General features: G+C 40.0%; 1 protein-coding gene across 1 annotated transcript in view; it reads right to left on the bottom strand.

Moving 5' to 3' along the window:
- The window catches only part of CSMD1 (CUB and Sushi multiple domains 1), a 2,896,277-nt gene that overhangs the window by 610,897 nt on the left and 2,265,459 nt on the right, over positions 1 to 19,921 (bottom strand). The window contains exon 31 of the mRNA XM_030195161.1: positions 2,996 to 3,112. Coding sequence (XP_030051021.1) covers positions 2,996 to 3,112 — 117 coding nt within the window. The remainder of the gene's footprint in view (positions 1 to 2,995; positions 3,113 to 19,921) is intronic.

The following is a 19,921-nucleotide window of genomic DNA, read 5'->3' on the forward strand; positions in this document are numbered from 1 at the left end:
TGCGCTGACCGGTCACCATGCATGTAGTGCATGAGCCCTTACCACTAGATCAATGAGTGGCATTAAGGGCTCAGGCCGTAACTAGGCACATGCTGGTTTCAATTTTACCACAGGCTCTTTTCCCAACCCATTGAAAAAAAAGCCCTTTTTCACAGATGCGGTACAAACTGGCCTGGTGCGTGCCAAATACACATGCCCACACTACTGCAGGTAAGTTTTTGCTGCGGCTTAGTAAAATGACTTTTTTTAAAATTGTTGCTCTCACTGTATGTTTGCAAATATATGTTTGTTAACAAAGACGTAAATTTTCTGAATTCTTGAAAAAAGCTACCAGGTAAGCACTACATTACATATTCTGCTACTCTGTTCTACTCTGAAATTATGTTCATTCTTTTTTAAGTTACTTCTTTTTAATAAGGTGACATTTAGCACAAGCTGTAGAAATGCATGCCTTACTTTATATATAAATCATTGCTCAGGTTGAATACTAAAATCATTATTCACATAATTTCAGTCTAAGAGTGTTATTTGGATGTAATAATTCAGACCAAATCATGCAGATGGAATATATGACACTCTAACTGAAAGACGTTTTAAATAAAGTATTGCAGGAGTGTACTTGGTTGACCAAAGATGCATTTTAATGAATACTGAGTCTCTGACTGCATAACCACTAATGTAATGTTATAACTGTGCACATGGGTACCACACTTTCAAAGTGAAAGTACTTGCATCCAGAAATCAATTGAGCTATTGTTGTGCTCTGTGGGGACCTTTTACAAAGGGGCACCAAAATGTGGCCTGCGGTATTGTGGGCATGTGTATCGAACGAACGCTGGACCATTCTCCACCGCGTCTGAAAAAATGTATTTTGGGGGGGCCGGGAAATGGATGTAGGACCAAATCAAATCCAGCGTGTCTATTTATGGCCTGAGCCCTTAACACCACTCATTGACGTAGTGGTAAGAGCTCATGCATTACCCGCACAGTAACTGTCCAGCATGTGCCACCCGCTGAATACGCTGGGAATGACCCCGTGGTAGAAACTTATTTTCTACCGCATGTTTTTGGCACGTGCCAAATTTGGAATTATTTCTCAGGGCACGCGGTACCTGGGTGGTAATGCCAAATTGGCATGCGCTGGACGCGCGTAAGACCTTGCTCATCTTTGTAAAAGGGCCTCTATGTGGCTCGACCACAAATGACCCACTCACTTTGCCAGTGCTAATAGAAGGAGACGGTGAGTGTAATGTTTGTGTTTCCCTCCATATTTGCACTCTATGAAGCTGAACTGCTTGCACAGCCCTTGGTATGGCACTGCTCAAGTCCTTCTGCTTTGGTAAGTTATGCTCAGGTATATAAAAATGCAAACCCCACCCCAGCCCCACACTTGGAACTGTTCTTCAAACTGCAGATAACTCACACATATGCAGGCTGAACACATGTAATTTTACAACCACCTTGGGAAGGTAAATCTTCATCTGACCATTTTGACACAAAAAAGTCCTTATTTGCAGAAATTCCTTTTGACAACTATTTCCCCTATAACAAAAGTGCAGTAGAGCTGTACCACCCAAACTATATCCCTGGGAATGCCTATATGTGTGTACAGCTAAGTGCATGTGGTCTTTTAGGCATGAGTACTTATAGGTGTGTATACAACTGCTCAATTTTATAAAAGACCCTTTCTGTATGTAAAATAGTTCTTACATATTGTGACCATGTCACCGTGCTTCCTTTCTCAAAGGGGTGTTGAGGGGGAAATATCTACTTTAACCTGCTTTTCCTCCTACGCTTAGGTTTTAATTCAGTTCCTGCAGTCAGGGTCACCGAGAGGGGAGGTGGGGGGGAATTCCCCGGGCCCAGCCTCCAAGGGGGGCCTGGTGCTGCCAAGCTTATTCCAGGTCTGTCTCTCTCCTGCTCCTACATGCCGGCCAGGGCCCGGATGATTGCATTAACGCAATAACCTGGGTGACCCGGGATATCACGTTAATGAAATCACCCGGGTTCCGGCACACAGGAGCAGGAGCAGTCAGACACAGAAGTTTATGAGACAATATGTGACTATCTCTGGGAGAAGGTGACTGAAGTAGTGGATCCGAAATATTGAAAATGGCTGATTTTTCAAGTCATTGGGTTCAAAAGCAGTTTGCAAAATTACACGTTTGAACTCCTGCAACTGTTGTATTACAAATGTTTTGCTCTAACAGAATTTATTAAAACTTTTTTGTTTCTGGTGACTTTAGTCACCTTGTCACAGAGATGGTCACAGTTAATTTATAGTTATAGTTTATTTGAGTTTGCTATACCACCGTTAACTAACTCGCAGATAACAGAGGTGTACAATTCTAAAAACAAAGAAAATAGAAAGAACTACAAAAATTGACAAGACAGCATTCCCTGATACCAATCATTCAAGGAGCAATCACACATAGAGTAAAAGGCAAGGGAGGGGGGAAAGAAGGAAATATTGCCGAAACTGGGTAGGAAATGGTAAAGCTTTATGTGGAATTAAATATTTGCTGAAACAGCCAAGTTTTGAGCATTGTTTTGAATTTGTCCCTTCTCTACCCCCCCCCCCCCCAAAAAAAAAAAAATCTGCCAGTGGTTTCCTTCCATCTCTTCCTGCTGCTGTTGTTGTTGTGCTACTTCTTTAGGTTCACATAGCCCAGTGCCCTCACCATTTCTACTTCTCGTAGGATATAATGGGGGAACAATATTTTTCATTTTTGTGAGGAATAACAGTGCTATTCTCCATTCCCCTTCAGGTTTCTCTTTGTTCACAATGAAGCTGTGATTTCAATTTCCAGCAAACATGATATGTTCATTGTCTAAGTGGGTCACTGTGAGGTAATAAGGAAGAAGGGAAATAGTGGGACTGGTCATGCCTGCATATATTAACATACTGTTGCACAAACACATTATTATTCCCTAGCCAGAAATTAACTATGTTGTTTAATAAAATAAAGTAAAGTAACAGTGATTAAATTCTTACCAAACTCCTGTGGTACAGTTATTGAATAGTGACATGTCTGGTCCGAAGTGTAATTATGTGGGTAATTTGGTGATAAAACAACACCGTCTGATCCAGAATATTGTCCTCCACAGGGAGCTGAAAACAAAATATATACAATATGATTACTGTACATCTATCAACATCTATCAGCTTCATTAAAATTGTAGAGAAGGATATACAAAGGGTTAATGCTCATAACTTTGAGAGTTTTGTTTAATTCAATTGATATTTACATTGCACTTAACTAAAATAATTTTTTTTTTTACATTTGTACCCCGAGCTTTCCCACTCATGGCAGGCTCAATGCGGCTTACATATTGTATACAGGTACTTATTTGTGGGTTACAGTTCAAATTTAGGGCCCTGTTTACTAAGGTGAGCTAGCGTTTTTAGCATGTACTAAAAATTAGCATACACTAATCATGTAGACACCCATAGGAATGTTATTGGCATCTACATGGTTAGCAAACGCTAATTCTTAGTATGTGCTAAAAATGGCAATGTGCCTCCAGGGCGGCTTAATATACAGGGCCCTTAACAATAAATTCAGGTACACATTTTACATTGTGGCATAGATCAACTCCTTTAAATATCTACCTAACAATCATACCTATGTATATATTAGTATTATCATATTTAAAGCATATAAAATCCTTAAAATGGAAATACAAATCTAATATCTTTATAAAAGCTGTTCTAGAACAAGCCAATACAGAGATTGTTCAGTTACATAAGTTAGGGTAACTACACATACATAGTAAACATATAGTCGATGACGGCAGAAAAAGACCTGCACGGTCCATCCAGTCTGCCCAAGAAGATAAATTCATATGTGCTACTCTTTTATTTGTACTGTCCTCTTCAGTGCACAGACCGTATAAGTCTTGCCAGCCCTATCCCCGCCTCCCAACCACCAACCCCGCCTCCCAACCACCAGCTCTGGCACAGACCCTATAAGTCTGCTCAGCACTATCCCCGTCTCCCAACTACCAATCCCGCCTCCCACCACCAGCTCTGGCACAGACCGTATAAGTCTGCCCAGCACTATCCCTGCCTCCCACCACCGGCTCTGGCACAGACCGTATAAGTCTGCCCAGCACTAGTCCCGCCTCCCAACCACCAGCCCCAGCACAGACCGTATAAGTCTGCCCAGCACTAGCCCCGCATCCCAACCACCAGCTCTGCCACCCATTCTAGGCTAAGCTCCTGAGGATCCCTTCCTTCTGCACAGGATTCCTTTATGCTTATCCCACACATGTTTGAATTCCGTTACCGTTTTCATCTCCACCACCTCTACCTATAAACATTATCCAACTACACATGCAGATAACTGTGGAATAACCAAGTCCTTGAAACATATGTAAAATCTCTGTAAGATGACTGACACCATAACTTATTTGGCAGTAAATTCAAGTCCTCTGGCCCTTCATCAAATAATTGTATGACAGGTTTCATAAATTGGCCTTTTTAAAAATTTACAGGACTCAGTGGCAAAACGTATGCAAAAAATTTTACTAATCTGTGTTTAGGAGTATAAACCGTAAGTATATTGCCTTTCTGAAGCAATTACATGTCTAAATCACAAACATACACAATGAGCAATTTTAGAAAGTTGATATCTGAACATATATGCCCCCAAGATATATAAGGCCTAATATTCAAAGCTACTTTTTTTGGTAGCAATGCCTTCTAACTGGATAAGTGGTGCTGACCAGGGCCATCCATGGAATTTCATCAGCATTATCCAAATAATGATAATAATAAAATAATAAAAGTCACTGAACATCACTACAGACCAATCTGGTGCTATAAGAATAGTGCTGGGTGGTTCAGGGTGGAGTCTTGGCAGAGCCAGCATTTATCCAGCAACCAGTGATATTATGCACTGGTATCTAAATAATTATCTGGATAACTTAGGAAGGGGAAAAAAGCTGTCCTAAGTTATCTGGATTTGTATCTGGATAATGGTTCTGAATATTAAAATTACTGAGTATCCAAATAAAGTATAAATGCCACCCACAGAGTTTAAATATTGTCAAAATACATTTTAAGGGATTGTAGCAGGGGCTTGACTTAGGCAAGAGTTAGCATACCTCCAAAATAGACCTGTACTTCCCATTTTACAATTAACAAATTTGAATGTCAGTTTTTACACCTTCTCAGAGACATGATCTAGTGCTTCCTCTGATGTAAATTTTACCCTCCCCCTGACATCCCAACACCCTCCTGACACTGTCATAGAGTCCATTCCCCAACACACCCCTGGCACCCCTCAGCTCTTATTGGGGGTATCCTTGATGGTCTAGTGAGGAATAGGAACAACCCCCATTTGCTCCAACTCTGTTATTCACTTACCATTAAAATGGCACCTTTAATCCTCTAGCAGTAGCCTTGTGGTACTATCACTATGGTCAAGCTTCTAAATAAGGGCATGTGCTCCTTATTTTGCAGTTCAGCTCCTAACAGTAGGGTGACAAGGGGTCACCAAGAGTCATTGGTATCAATGTGATGTTTGATGTTTAACATAGCAGGAAGAATTGGGGATTGCTTCCAAATCTTGCCAGACCACCAGTGGCTGAGAAAGCTTGTGGACCCCAAGTATAATAAGTATTATAAATTCTTACCTTGATACCTTTGTTGAATTGACCAGTATGTTTTTATTTTAATAGAATTGTAATTACAATTACCAAGCAAACAATACTTGAACAGAATAGTCAATGGGTTATAGTTGTAATAAAAAGGAAAATGAAATTTAGTCATAGCAAACACATATAATTCCCTGTATGAGTACAAGTCTACAACAAGGGGGAACAATATGTAGAAAATGAATAAAACAAATCAAAATGAAGAAATAAACCTTGGTGCCCTGAAACATTAGATCTTATATCATGCGAATTACTCATGGGTGTCCAACAGTACATTCTCTGACCGTTTTGCTATAAATAAACACCTTTAGCTGTGCAGGCTCAAAAATTACATATTTAACTGAATGTAGTTTAGTCACACATTTACGAGGAAACTTTAAAAAGAATAAAACTCCCAACTGAAGCATCCCAAGTCTAAGAACAAGAAATTGCTTATGCTTACTCTGTGAATCTCTAGACATGTCAGGAAAAACTTAAGATAGTTAAAAAATAACCTTTATCTGTTTGAGGGGGTCTTTTACAAAGCGTCAGTAAGCCCGACATGACCACTGGCAGTAGTTCTGCCTCGAGCGTGTGCCATATCCAGGGGAGAAATAAAAACCCCTGGAAATGGCTTGTGTGGTGGTAATCAGACAGTAACTGGGCATCACCATGCGCTGCCTGGTTACCGCCGGGATACCAGGGCAGCACTTATCGCCAACTCAATGGGTGGCGGTAAGGTCTCTCCACTGCATGGCTACACACTAAGAGTTCTCTTACCACATGACCATGTTTCTCTGGGGGCTTTTTACCCACTGCAGTAAAAAGGGCCCTGGCACACGGGAAAAATGGCCCCCACCGCTAGCTCAGGGCCCTTTATCCCACAGCTTGGTATAAGGACCCCTGAAATACATTATCAGAAGCCAGTCTCTATATGCTGACAAGGCCAGAGTCACAATTATAGTAGTAGGGACAATATTATCCTTTACAATATTGCTGAAATATCCAAGAGAACTTCTCTAGCCTAAACCTGAGGAGATTTACTTGGGCTTTTTCTTAACTGTTTGGCAAAGCCTTAACAATTGGTGGTAATCATTCAAAAGAAACTTTGATAACCTCCGAATGGTATTTTTTTAAACATGTCCATTAGTGTAGTAAAGATAATTTAGGTGAGCTAACAAATCTAAAAATGAAACTCCTTGCTACATTTTCTAAAATTTCCACCTTATGTCTCAAGGCAGATAATTGTTGACAAGTTTGAATCTTAGGGGTCACTTTGCTAAGGTGCGCTGAAAAATGGGCTGCACTAGTGTTGGCACGTGTTTTGGGTGTGCACAGATTTATTCTGAGTGCTGTAGAATGAGTCTAAGTGGTTCAATTTTTTATTCTTTCAAAAATTACAAAGACTAGAGGACACTCAATGAAATTACATGGAACTATTTTAAAAACAAATAGGAGGAAATATTTTTTCACTCAGCAAATAGTTAAGCTCTAGAACTCGTTGCTGGAGGATGTGGTAACAGTGGTTAGGGTATCTGGGTTTAAGAAAGGTTTGGACAAGTTCCTAGGGGAAAATCCATAGTCTGCTATTGAGACAGACACGAGGAAGCCATTGCTTGCCCTTGGATTGGTAGCATGGAATGTTGCTACCATTTGGGTTTCTGCCAGGTACTTGTGACCTAGATTGGCTCCCTATCAAGGAAAGAATCAACTTCAAAATCCACACAATGATCCACAAGATCCTCAATGGCGAATCCCCAAGCTACATGTCCAATTTGATTGATCTTCCAGCCAGGAACTGGTACAAATCTTCTCGAACATATCTCAATCTTCATCTTCCCAACTGCAAAGGCCTCAAATACAAAACCTATTATGCATCCAACTTCTCCATTATAGGCAGCCAACTTTGGAACGCCTTACCTAGACATATCTGAAAAACCAATGAACACCTGCCCTTCCGCAAGCTGATGAAGACTTACCTCTTTAAACAAGCCTACCCAAACGACCCTACTTAATTCTAGTATCCAGTCCATAACACCAAGACTGCCCACACCCCAATCCTTTCCCCACATCTTTCACTATTGTCCCACTCTATACAGCTGTGTTATCTCCGTGATACATTATATCATACTTTGTATTATCTCTGTGATACATTGCAACTTACTTTCTATTGTCTCTCTGATACCTTGTACCATACTCTGTAAGCCGCACTGAACCTGCTACTAGCAGGAATGAGTGGGGTATAAATGCTACAAATAAATAAATAAATAAACTGTTGGAAACAGGATAGTGAACTAGATGGACCACTGGTCTGACCCAGTATGGATATTCTTATGTTTTATATTTCTTCTGTTAAAATTGTCTCCAAAGATAATGAGGAAAGAGAAGAGCTGATGGACAGAGCACCAGTTGATTTAACAACTTCTTTAGAATTGTCTCATGATGTGATATCTCTGGAACTCTTTGCCAGAGAATGCAGTAACAACAGTTAGTGTATCTGGGTTTAAAAAAGATTTGGACAAGTTCCTGGAGGAAAAGTCCATAGTCTGCCATTGAGACAGACATGAGGAAGCCACTGCCTACCCTGGGATTGGTACATAGAATCTTGATACTGTTTGGGTTTCTGCCTGGTACTTGTGACCTGGGTTGACAACTGTTGGAAATAGGATACTGGCCTAGATGGATCATTGATCTAACCCAGTATGGCTTTTCTTATGTTCTTATGATTTCCAACAGAGCTACTCTCCTGGTTTCCTTTGTTAAAGAGGAAGATAAAATAGCTATATTAAAACTTCTTTTCAATATAAGTATTCAATTTTTTGTGGTAAAAAAGTTAATATTTTCCCTGATGTGTCCAGGGCTACACAGTTTTTGACTCTGGCACATGCAGTGTTGCAGCTGGCTGCATCTTTTTTTCTTAGGTTTCTTTGCAAGTCTGTTACTACTTATCAGGAGAATAGCTATTCATTTTTGATCCTTTGCAGTTTGATTTTTTTTTTTTACTGGGGAAATGAAGTAGACAGGTATACCTGTATTATGATTTCATTTCCCTGTACTTTTCTTGATGGTTAAGATGATTGATTGAGTTTTAAATATATATTGATGCCTAAACATTACTATTTTGAGATATTTGTTCTGCTTTCTTCACTCCTTGATGTAGATAATGGTAACTATTATATTCTTTGCTTACTGCTCAAAATATTGCATATGCTTCTTTAATTGTACTTTGACAATTGAATAATAAAGTAGAAAAAATGATTTTAGTGATTAAGAAGAGACTTTTTTCTAGTTTTCACATACAATTTTTCTATGTTGCACTAGGTGGATAATTTATATTTAATCTACTTGAGGACAAATGATTAAAGGGGTTCTTTTACAAAGGTGTGAGAAAAAGTGGCTTTAGCACACCTTACATGGGTCTTTTTTGCCGCAGCTGGAAAATGACCGATTTTCAATTTCCAGCACTAATGGCTATGTGTGGGGCTACAGAGCTCAATCAGAATGTAGGTCTGAGAGAAGAGCTCCCATTAGAACCATCTATTAATTGACACATAATTATTGATTTATTGGGCGCAGTATCATCGCTTTGGTCTCCAAATTATGATATGCCACAAGGGGATTCCATCCATTTAGCTATGCAGATGATGTCACTATTTACATCCTTTTTTGAGAAGACATCTAGGGAATTCTATAAAACTGGCTTTGATTTAATGGAATCCTGGGCCTCTGAATTCAGGCTAAAATTAAATCAGGAGAAGACTACATTTTTGGTAATAGCTAATCTGTTTGACCATGATCGCAGCAGCAATTTTAGCACTGACTATTTCTTATCCTTGGGAGTCCACTCTAAAAATTTCAGGGGTTGTTGATCAGCACTTAACCTTTGAATCTCAGGTGTCCTCAGTGGTTACTGAATCTTTTAAATTACTTTGGAAGCTAAAGCACATTAGGCCCTTTTTTTCAATTGATATTTTCAAATTACTTGTCCAAACTCTTATTCTGATCCATTTTGATTATTGTAATTCTATCTATGCAGGGTGTAAAGAACGTATCTTAAGGAAACTGCAAATTGCCCAAAATACTGCTAGACTTGTCATACATGTCCTAGTGGTTAGGGTGGTGGACTTTGGTCCTGAGGAACTGAGTTCGATTCCCACTTCAGGCACAGGCAGCTCCTTGTGACTCTGGGCAAGTCACTTAACCCTCCATTGCCCCATGTAAGCCGCATTGAGCCTGCCATGAGTGGGAAAGCGCGAGGTACAAATGTAACAAAAAAATATACTGGTAGAAACGAAGCTGACAATATAGCGGAGGACGTAGGCAGCTGCAAAAGATTTCAGCCCTGCTGTCAGATAGCAAATCAGATATTAAGGATATTAAAGCGGAAATTCTTGGCTGGGTATTCTCAAGCAGAAGAGTGTGCAGATGGAGGAGATTGTTTCCAATCAACAGATGGACCGCAAGGCCCTGAAAATTCTTGAGGCACAACTTGATGATTTTTACAATAGAAGCCATTGAAACAACTTGAGAATTCTTGGTCTATACAAGGGAACTGAGGGGAGTGACCCAATTAAGATTTTTGAACAATATGATTCCTTCGGTACTTCACTTGCAATTTTATCGCCCGATGGAAATAGAACCAGCATACTGTCTACCCACCAAATCTGCTAGTGGTAATAGCAGGCCACGTCCTGTAGTTCCTAAACTCTTCCAATACCCATAGTTTGCAATTATACTGGGATTGTGTCACACAAATCTTTCTTTCAGGGGTGTTAAACTTGTTCAAAGCTACCACTTGTGCATTTAGATAGTGGTGCTTGTTACTCTTAGTTTTTGTTTTTGTACCATTTAATATAGTGAATTTTTACAGACATTACTCCTATTGGGCTATGTAAAATAGTGTCTTTAAATGTAAGTGGCATGAACAATCCTATCAAGCACAAAAAACTGTTGCTTTATTATAAATATCTCCATGCAGAAGTGTTTTTTTTATTCAGGTAACTTGATTAAGTGTGACAGAATCTATGAAACTTCAGAGATATTGGAATAAGGTATGTTAACACTCTGCTGCCTGTTCTGGTAGCGGAGTGTGGCGATTCTATCAGCCAAAAGCTTGGATTATAAGGTCCTTTCTAATTGTGGTCACTGGATTATTTTGACTTTGTTATTGGCTCAACATGTTTACACATTTGTCAATGTATAGAGACCGAATATTGATGATAAACTTTTTCATGAGCTGGCCCGCCAATTGACGTTGCTAAAAACTGATCATTTCATAGTAGGTGAGGATTAGTACAGGATGCTGTCCTCAATTGTAAGTCTTTAGCTCAGTACAGAGTCCCTAAGGCCCTTAACTCATCAAAGCAGCTTATGATGGATCGTTATTTAGTAGCTATCTGGAGAATTCATAACCCCACCACTCTTGACTTTACATTTTATTCAGTACCTCATGACTCTTGTATGAGACTTGATTATTTTCCTGTCTCAGTCTCTAGCGAGAAGTGTAGAGGGTGCTACTATAGAGTTCTGTCATTTATCAGACTATTCAGGAATTACTCTATCTTTAATGCTTGACATGCCGGAGGATTTAACTCAGTCTTACTGACAGATCCTGAATTTTTGAAGTGTGTGGAGCTTATTGCCTATAGTGCGACCCAAGATACTGAAATTAGGGCATTAGAAAGACAATTCTTTGCTAAACCCACTACTACCTTGTGTCTTTAATTACACAAGTTTAAATTTAAATTTAACAGTATTTTATCAGAGAGTGGGTGTGCTGCTTCTAAAGGACAGTGTATCCTACTATGAGCAACATAATAGGGCAGGTCGTATATGTACACTTACTGTAGGACTGGAGAGGATGTATATACTGTTGAATAAATGTCTGGGCTGAAAATAGGATTTAGCCCTATATGAGGTCTTGTGACCCTATCCGTTGATTTCTAAAGTCCTTCTAACTAAGACTAATAACAATAGGTTTTATTTGAACACATAAAGACTTTTTAAGAATATCACAGATTCAATTTTCCCAATTATTTTATTTTTTCTTTATGTTTTTGAAATAAAAGGGAAAGGGAAGTGGGACTTGATGTACCGCCTTTCTGTGAAACTACATTCAAAGCGGTTCACATAGAGGGGCATAATCGAATGGCGCCGGCCAAATCGATGGGTGGCCATCTTTGGGGCTGACTCCGTGAAGATGCAGAGCCAAGCATATTTTCGAAATATGCTGGGCGCTGACCAAATTGCTCGCCGGGGTTAGATGAGATGGCCGACACAGATTTTCAGCCATAATGGAAACTGGAGCTGGCCATCTCAAATCCGGCGAAATGTAAGGCATTTGGGCGTGGGAGGAGCCAGCATTTCTAGTGCACTGGCCCCCCTGACATGCCAGGACACCAACCGGGCACCCTAGGGGGGCACTTAAAAATTAATTTAAAAAACACAATTAGCTTCCAGGTGCACATCACCCTTCCCTTGTGTGCTGAGCCCCCCAAATCCCCCCAAAATCCACTACCCACAACTCTACACTATTACCATAGCCATAAGGGGTGAAGGGGGCACCTACATGTGGCTATAGTGGGTTTTGGGGGGGCTCCCATTTACCAGCACAAGTGTAACAGATAGGGGGAAGGGCCTGGGTCCACCTGCCTCAAGTGCACTGCACCCACTACAAACTGCTCCAGGGACCTGCATATTGTTGTCAGGGAGCTGGGTATGACATTTGAGGCTGGCATACAGGCTGGCAAAAAATGTCTGATTTTTTTTTTTTGTATGTGGAAGGGGGTGGTGACTACTGGGGGAGTAAAGGGAGGTAATCCCCTGTTCCCTCTGGTGGTCATCTGGTCAGTTGGGGCACTTTTTTGGGACTTGGACCTAAAAAAAAATGGTCCAAATAAAACGGACCAAATTGTCCTGACCGCTGGCTTTCTTTTTTCCATTATCGGGCGAAGCTGGCCATCTCAATGCACGCCCCATCCCGCCTTCACTACCATGCCAACACGCCCCCTTTCAACTTTCACCGGCCCCGTGACAGAACGCAGTTGAAGCAGCCTAAAATCAGCTTTCGATTATGCCGATTTGGGCAATCGTCGCCCATCTCCCGATTTGTGTCGGAAGATGGGCGGCGATCACTTTCGAAAATCAGCTGGATAGTATATACAGGTACTTATTTGTACCTGGGGCAATGGAGGTTTAAGTGACTTGCCCAGAGTCACAAGGAGCTGCAGTGGGAACTGAACCCAGTTCCTCAGGATCAAAGTCTGCTACACTAACCACTAGGCTACTCCAAATTAGACCATCTTGGACTTTGCCCCTGTTTTTCTTTGTAACTTACATTTAAGCACCATTTGCATGCTTTATTTATTGAACACCAGCACTTATATGCACAAATGTACACATACTGTATGTGCATGAATGCTAGCAGAGTACTCAGAGCTATTCTATCATTTAATCGCATAGCTCATAAATGCAAGGGGGTTATTGTAAATGACCACACCTTAAATCAAGTCATGTTTTCAGCCACTTACTCTGATATTTTAGGAGCCCACTTTTCTTTATTACATAGGTGCATTTTTAACAACTTAAACTAGGTGCTCTATTATAAAATTATCCAGATAATTCTATTAGGAGCTGCCTAAAGGTGCGTTTGTGTTTGTATGTGATCACATATTTGCATAAATAATAATAATTTGGCTACACTGTCTCGCTGCACCCTATGCCTGGAATACACTTCCTGAGCCCCTACGTCTTGCCCTATCCTTGACCATCTTTAAATCTAGATTGAAAGCCCACCTCTTTAACATTGCTTTTGACTTGTAACCACTTGTAACCTCTCGCTTCCACCTACCCTTCTCTCCTCTTTCCTCTACACATTAATTGATTTGCTTGCTTTATTTTTTGTCTATTAGATTGTAAGCTCTTTGAGCAGGGACTGTCTTTCTTCTATGTTTGTGCAGCGCTGCGTACGCTTTGTAGCACTATATAAATGCTAAATAGTATTAGTAGTAGTAGTAGTAGTAGTACACATTATTCTCTTGCCAGATGTCATCCAAGTGAATGCCCATTTCATGCAAAGTTCACACTATCAAAGATATGTATGTAGTATTATTCTCTTACTATGAATGAGGTGCATACATATGCACAGAATTTATGGAGTACTATAAGTTACAAAGGCATCTCTCAAATCTAGGCATAAGCCTTTATATCAGCTCTGTGGCTAGCATAAATGGTTGTGTCTAAACAAATATGTGCATATATGCCCAGTTACAGGAACAAGAAACAGATGAAGGTAGGCACCTACTTTTCTTTGTAGAGTAGGCTCCATAAATAAGTTCTTTCTAAGGGTGGAAGTCTAAAAGTGGCACTCAAAATAATCAGTGCTAAGCGCTATTCTATAGCCCTCTATAGAATAACACTTAGTGCTGATTCCCATGCCTAAATTTAGGCGCCAGACTTATATTTGTTGAAACCTGGTGTATATTCTGGTGCCCAAGTTAGGCGTACTGAGGTAGTGTTCTATAACTACACATGCCACTTTTCAGATCGTCCATGACACACCCATGTGTCTCCCTGGCCACACCCCCTTTTGAGTTACACACAAGTAGAGTTGGGCACCATGCCTTATAGAATAGTGCACAGCCAGATGGCACACAAATCCTAAGTGGTGCATGATTGGACGGAGGTGGAGTATAAAAACAAGAAATAATAGAAAAATCCTCACACCTGATAATTCAGTGTAACATATCCACTACTTATCAGACATCTAATAAAAAGTACTCCACCTCCTACCAATGAGAGATTAGCATGAACTATGGCATTTTGAAGGAAATACAAATGACTGAACAGTTGTGGAAAAGTGAATTTAGTTTTTTCTATAGGTTTTGTCCCTGATGTGTTTCAACATCCTTCTACATTTTTGATTGACCCAGCAGGTCTCCAAAATTTCACATGGAAACATTTTTTTTAACGTCTAAAAGATGATCACAGAATTACATGGGTCAGCTCTTCTAGAGTATTGTACATGGTAACTGATACCATGGGGGTTAAGAATACTGAAAGCTTCTTAATTATTTTTAGATGACATGGAGGGGCATTTTTGAAAGGGACGTCCAACTTGCGATTTGGACGTCCTTGCAAAACGGCGAAATCCAGGGGCGAGGAACCCATATTTTTGAAACAAGATGGACATCCATCTTTCATTTCGAAAATACCATGAGAGACATCCAAATCCTTAAATTTGGACGTCCCTAGACATGGACGTTTCTGACTTTCAGCGATTTTCGAAACCAAAGACGTCCATGTCAAAAACGTCCTAATGCAAACCATTTGGGCATGGGAGGAGCCAACATTTGTAGTGAACTTGTCCCCCTGACATGCCAGGACACCAACCGGGCACCCTAGGGAGCACTGCAGTGGACTTCATAAAATGCTCCCAGGAACATAGCTCCCTTACCTTGTGTGCTGAGCCCCCCCAACCCACCCCAAAACCCACTACCCCCAACTGTACACCAGTACCATAGCCCTTATGGGTGAAGGGGGCACCTATATATGGCTACAATGGGTTTGTGGTGGGTTTTGGAGAGCTCGCTGTTTCCTCCACAAATGTAACAGGTAGGGGGGTATGGGCCTGGATCCGCCTGTCTGAAGTGCACTGCAGCACCCACTAAAACTGCTCCTGGGACTTGCATGTGCTGTCACGGACCTGAGTATTACATCTGATGCTGGCATAGAGGCTGGCAATCAGTATTTTGAAAGATATTTTTTGAGGGTGGGAGGTGGTTAGTGAGCAATTTTGCCGTACGTCCATTTTCCGGCACAAAAAATGCCTTTTATCCAGACGCGCTGAGGGACCACCGTGCATTCAAAACACGTTCCTTATACAAGTGCAGGCCACTTTTAGGTGCGCCTTAGTAAATTCCCAAATCCTGTAGATGGTAAAGTTTACAAGTTAAGGTGGAAGATTACCTGTTCTGCATCATTTGTTGTTTGTTGCATAGTGTGTCCCTGTAATAAGGTGTTTGTCAGTCAAACTTCCCAACCTCTGATGACATGGATATTGGAACATAAGAGCACTATAATTACCCATGATAGCACTATTGTTACCCATAAAGAGCATTCACCACTGCCAGCACATTGCAAAAGATTCAATCATGAGTTTAGAGCTTTAAAATGCACCGTGTTGGAATGGATTTCACTTTGAAAAGAGGTGAAGATCGGCATAAGAGATTGTTTCAAGCAGAACAATGCTGGATCTTTAGATTGGAATCTTTTGAACAGATGGGTTTGAATAACAGACTAGAATGGCATCATTTTTCTGAAGCCTATTGGCAATTGTTGAGACAGCCTTTTGAACATTTCCACTCTGATTTGCCCCTTTTCTTAGTGGCATCCTATATAAAGACAGGGACACCATTTTGGGGGTGTAGCCTTTAGCGCTGAGAAACGGAGTCTACCGTGCTTTAAAATTTTCAATGTAAGAAATATTGCCAATATATGAAGCTTTAGATGGGTGCAGAGTTTTGATCTTGTTTTGTTTCTTTTCAGCAAATGATCCCACTAGTCCCTGAAGCAATGGAAAGAAACACTGGCTACTGTCAGACAGTAGTAGTGAAGTTCAGCAAGTGGGCTTACTTCTGTGAAAGCTAAGTACAAAACTTCTCTGAAAGTTAAGCACAAAACTCTCTGCTCTTATATTTAAACAATGAAAGTAAAGTACAAGAACACTGAAACACTGAATTGAAGATCTAAAAGTGACTTTATGGAGGTTTTTTTATGCTAGTGATTGGACTGTAGTCCGTTTTTAGACCAATACAAATTACATTAGGTCTGGGCACACTGAGGCATTCTCCTCCTTGTCCCATTGAATTATCAGGTGTGAGGATTTTGTATTATTTCTTAAATATACATACATGTTTAGCATCTGCAACTAAATATACATCCCTTTAATTATCAGGCAATTGCACCAATGTATCTTTATAGTTAGCCTAAAAATAGGTACCTACTTGGCCTTTCAACCTAGATGACTAGTTGTTAAATTATCCTCATGATACCTAATGGCTTGTCAAAATCAGTGCATTATATAAAGGAAAGTCTAACATCAGCATTAAGACAAGAAAGCTCAAATCTAGAGAGTGACAACATGTGAAACGGGCAGCTCACTAATTATAGCAAGTGCTATCCATGTTTCTTGTGTATGTGAATGAGTGGTATATGTTTCCATTACGAAGGAAATTGTTTTGCACAAAATCTCGAATTATATATCACATGAATAATTGGCAAATAAAAGATAGACTGTCATATGACAAATAATGGCATTGTATTGTAATTTTAGCTCTATTCCTAAAGTAATCTTCACTCATCAAAACTTTAGGCACCTGCAATTTTACACTCGCTGTGCAGAATTATATGGTGTACCCTCGGGGCAATCCTGAATAGAAATAGTTTTCTTCCTTTCTAAAAAGTTATATGAACTTCAAAAAACTAGCTTAAAGTTTTCAGCTTCTGACATCTGATTTACAGTTGCTTTCAATACAGTGAAGATGTGATTTAGAAGTTGTCAATGTCCTGATAAAGAATTAGCTAGAGTAAGCTGTACAAATGTGGTCCTTTAACACCTTTTGTTATTGTTGCTGCAAAGAGAAACAGGAACAAGAAGCAGGAGATGATGCAAATCCAAATATACCGTTACTATTACATAACCTCAGTTGCCCATATGTGACAAACAATAAGTGGAAAAAAAAGGACTAGGCTTGTGAAACAATCCAAGACCCTCAGCCAAAAGTCAATATCATGAACAACTGCCAATAGTAATAGAGTATCTTAAGATCAAGTTAGAAATCAGCAAGAGAAAGACCAAATAGGGCAAAATAATAAAAAAGAAAGAGGGTGGTGGTAAATGGAATCCACTCCACTACATGCAAATCTATATCATGAATATTCATTGTTGATATCCTAAAAAACCTGACTGTTTGGAAATCACTGAATTAGAAGAATGGTCTTATGTTTAGCAGTTAAATTTAATGTGAAGTTCAGAGTGATGCCCTTGGGTTGCAGAAATCTAAAAAAGATGCAGAAGATTGGAGGCAAGAGACTGATAAGCACAGCAGGAGAGAGACCTCAGGGTGATAGTGTCCAAGGATATCAAGGTGGCAAAACAATGTGAAAAGGCAGTGGCTGTAGCCGGAATGATGCAAGACTGCATAGAAAGAGATATAACTAGCAGAAGAAAGTAAGTATGGATGCTCCTGTAGAAGTCAACAGTGAGGCCCCACTCAGAGTATTGAGTTCAAAATTGTTAAAACATATGCAGACTGTGAAATAATTGCAGGATGACCTTGGGAAATTGGAAGACTGGCATCCAAATAGCAGATGAAATTTAATATGGACAAATGCAAACTGATGCACATAGGGAAGAATAATCTGAATCATAGTTACCTGATGTTAGGTTCCACCTTAGGAGTCAGCACCCAAGAAAATGATCTAGGTGTCATCATGGACAATATATAGAAATCTTCCGCTCAGTATACGGCGGCAGTCAATAATATAAACAGAATGCTAGGAATTATAAGCAAAGGGATAGAAAGTAAGACAGGGAATACTATTATGTCTCTGAATCAGTAAATGTGCGATCTCACTTTGAGTTAGGCAATTCTGGTCATCGTAGCTCAAAAAAGATATAGCGGAATTAGAAAATGTTCAAAGAAGGGCAACCAAAATGATTAAAGGGATGGAACTCCTCTCATAAGAGGAAAGGCTTAAGAGATTAAGATTCTTCAGCTTGGAAAAGAGATGGTTGGTGGGGGGATATGATAGAGGACTACAAAATCCTGAGTGGAGTAGAATGGATAAACATGAATCAATTGTTTATTCTTTTAAAATATACTAAATCTAGGGGGCACTTCATGGAGTTACATGGTAATACATTTAAAACAAATAGAAGAAAATATTTTTTCACTCAATGAATAGTTAAGCTCTAGACCTCGTTACTGGAGGATGTGGTAATAGTGGTTAATATATCTATGTTTAAAATAGGTTTAGACAAGTGCCTGGAAGAAAAGTCTATTGTCTGCTATTAAGATAGAAATGGGGAAAACCACTTCTGTCCCTGGGATTGGTATCAAAGGATTTTGCTACTAATTCTGATTCTTCCAGGTACTTGTGACCTGGACTGGTCACTGCTGGGGGCAGAATACCAGGCTAGACAGACCATCAGTCTGTTCCAATATGGCTATTCTTCTTATGTTATGCCTTATGTTCAGTTCTGGAGGACATATCTTGCTAAGGACATAAGACTTGACATGGTTCAGAAAGAAGTGGCGAAAATGATATGCCAAAAGACCTACAAGAAGAGACTTGAGGACCCGAATATGTATTCCCTAGGTATCAGACGAGTTCCCACCTGGACAGTTCCCACCCACCAATTCCTCCCGGGACAAATTCCACCTAGGATAATTCCCCCCCCCCCCCCAGGACAATTCCCACTTAAAGGGACAATTCCCACCAAGGACCCCCCCACACCCCAGACATTTTTGACCCTCCAAAGTCTGTAGCTTCTTTCTTATATCAGGTCCAATAAGTCCTGGCAGTGCCTTTACTTTTTTTACGGTGTCTGAAATGAGTTTAGAGCAGCATACGGATGTACACAGAGGACATGTAATAACAGCAAACAGAACTGAATGCAGTACTCATGTAATGATACAGACGCATTATAGTATTTTCGGTCTTATTCACCCTCACTTTCCTAATAATTCCTAACATCATGTTTGCTTTTTTGGCCACCACCACACACTGAGCAGACAATTTCAGTGTATTATCTACAATGACACCTAGATCTTTTTCTTGGTTGCTAACCCCCAAGGTGAACCCTAACATCAGGTAACTATGATTCAGATTAATCTTTCCAATGTGCATCACCTTGCATTTGTTCACATTAAATTTCATCTGCCATTTGGATACCCAGTTTTCCAATTTCCTAAGGTCTTCCTGCAATGTTTCACAGTCTACATGTGTTTTAACAACCTTGAATAGTTTTATGTTATCTCAAATGTAATCACCTCACTCGTCATTCCAATTTCTATGTCATTTATAAATATGTTAAATAGCACCAGTCCCAGTACAGATCCCTGCGGCACTCCACTGTTCACCCTCCTTCATTGAGAGAAATGACCATTTAACCCTACCCTCTGTTTTCTGTCCAATAACCAATTCCTAATTCACACCAGAACCTTGCCTTGTATACCATAACTCTTTAATTTTCTCAGAGTCTCTCATTGAGAACTTT

This window comes from Microcaecilia unicolor, chromosome 3 (assembly GCF_901765095.1).
Source record: "Microcaecilia unicolor chromosome 3, aMicUni1.1, whole genome shotgun sequence".
In the NCBI taxonomy this organism is placed as follows: domain Eukaryota; kingdom Metazoa; phylum Chordata; class Amphibia; order Gymnophiona; family Siphonopidae; genus Microcaecilia; species Microcaecilia unicolor.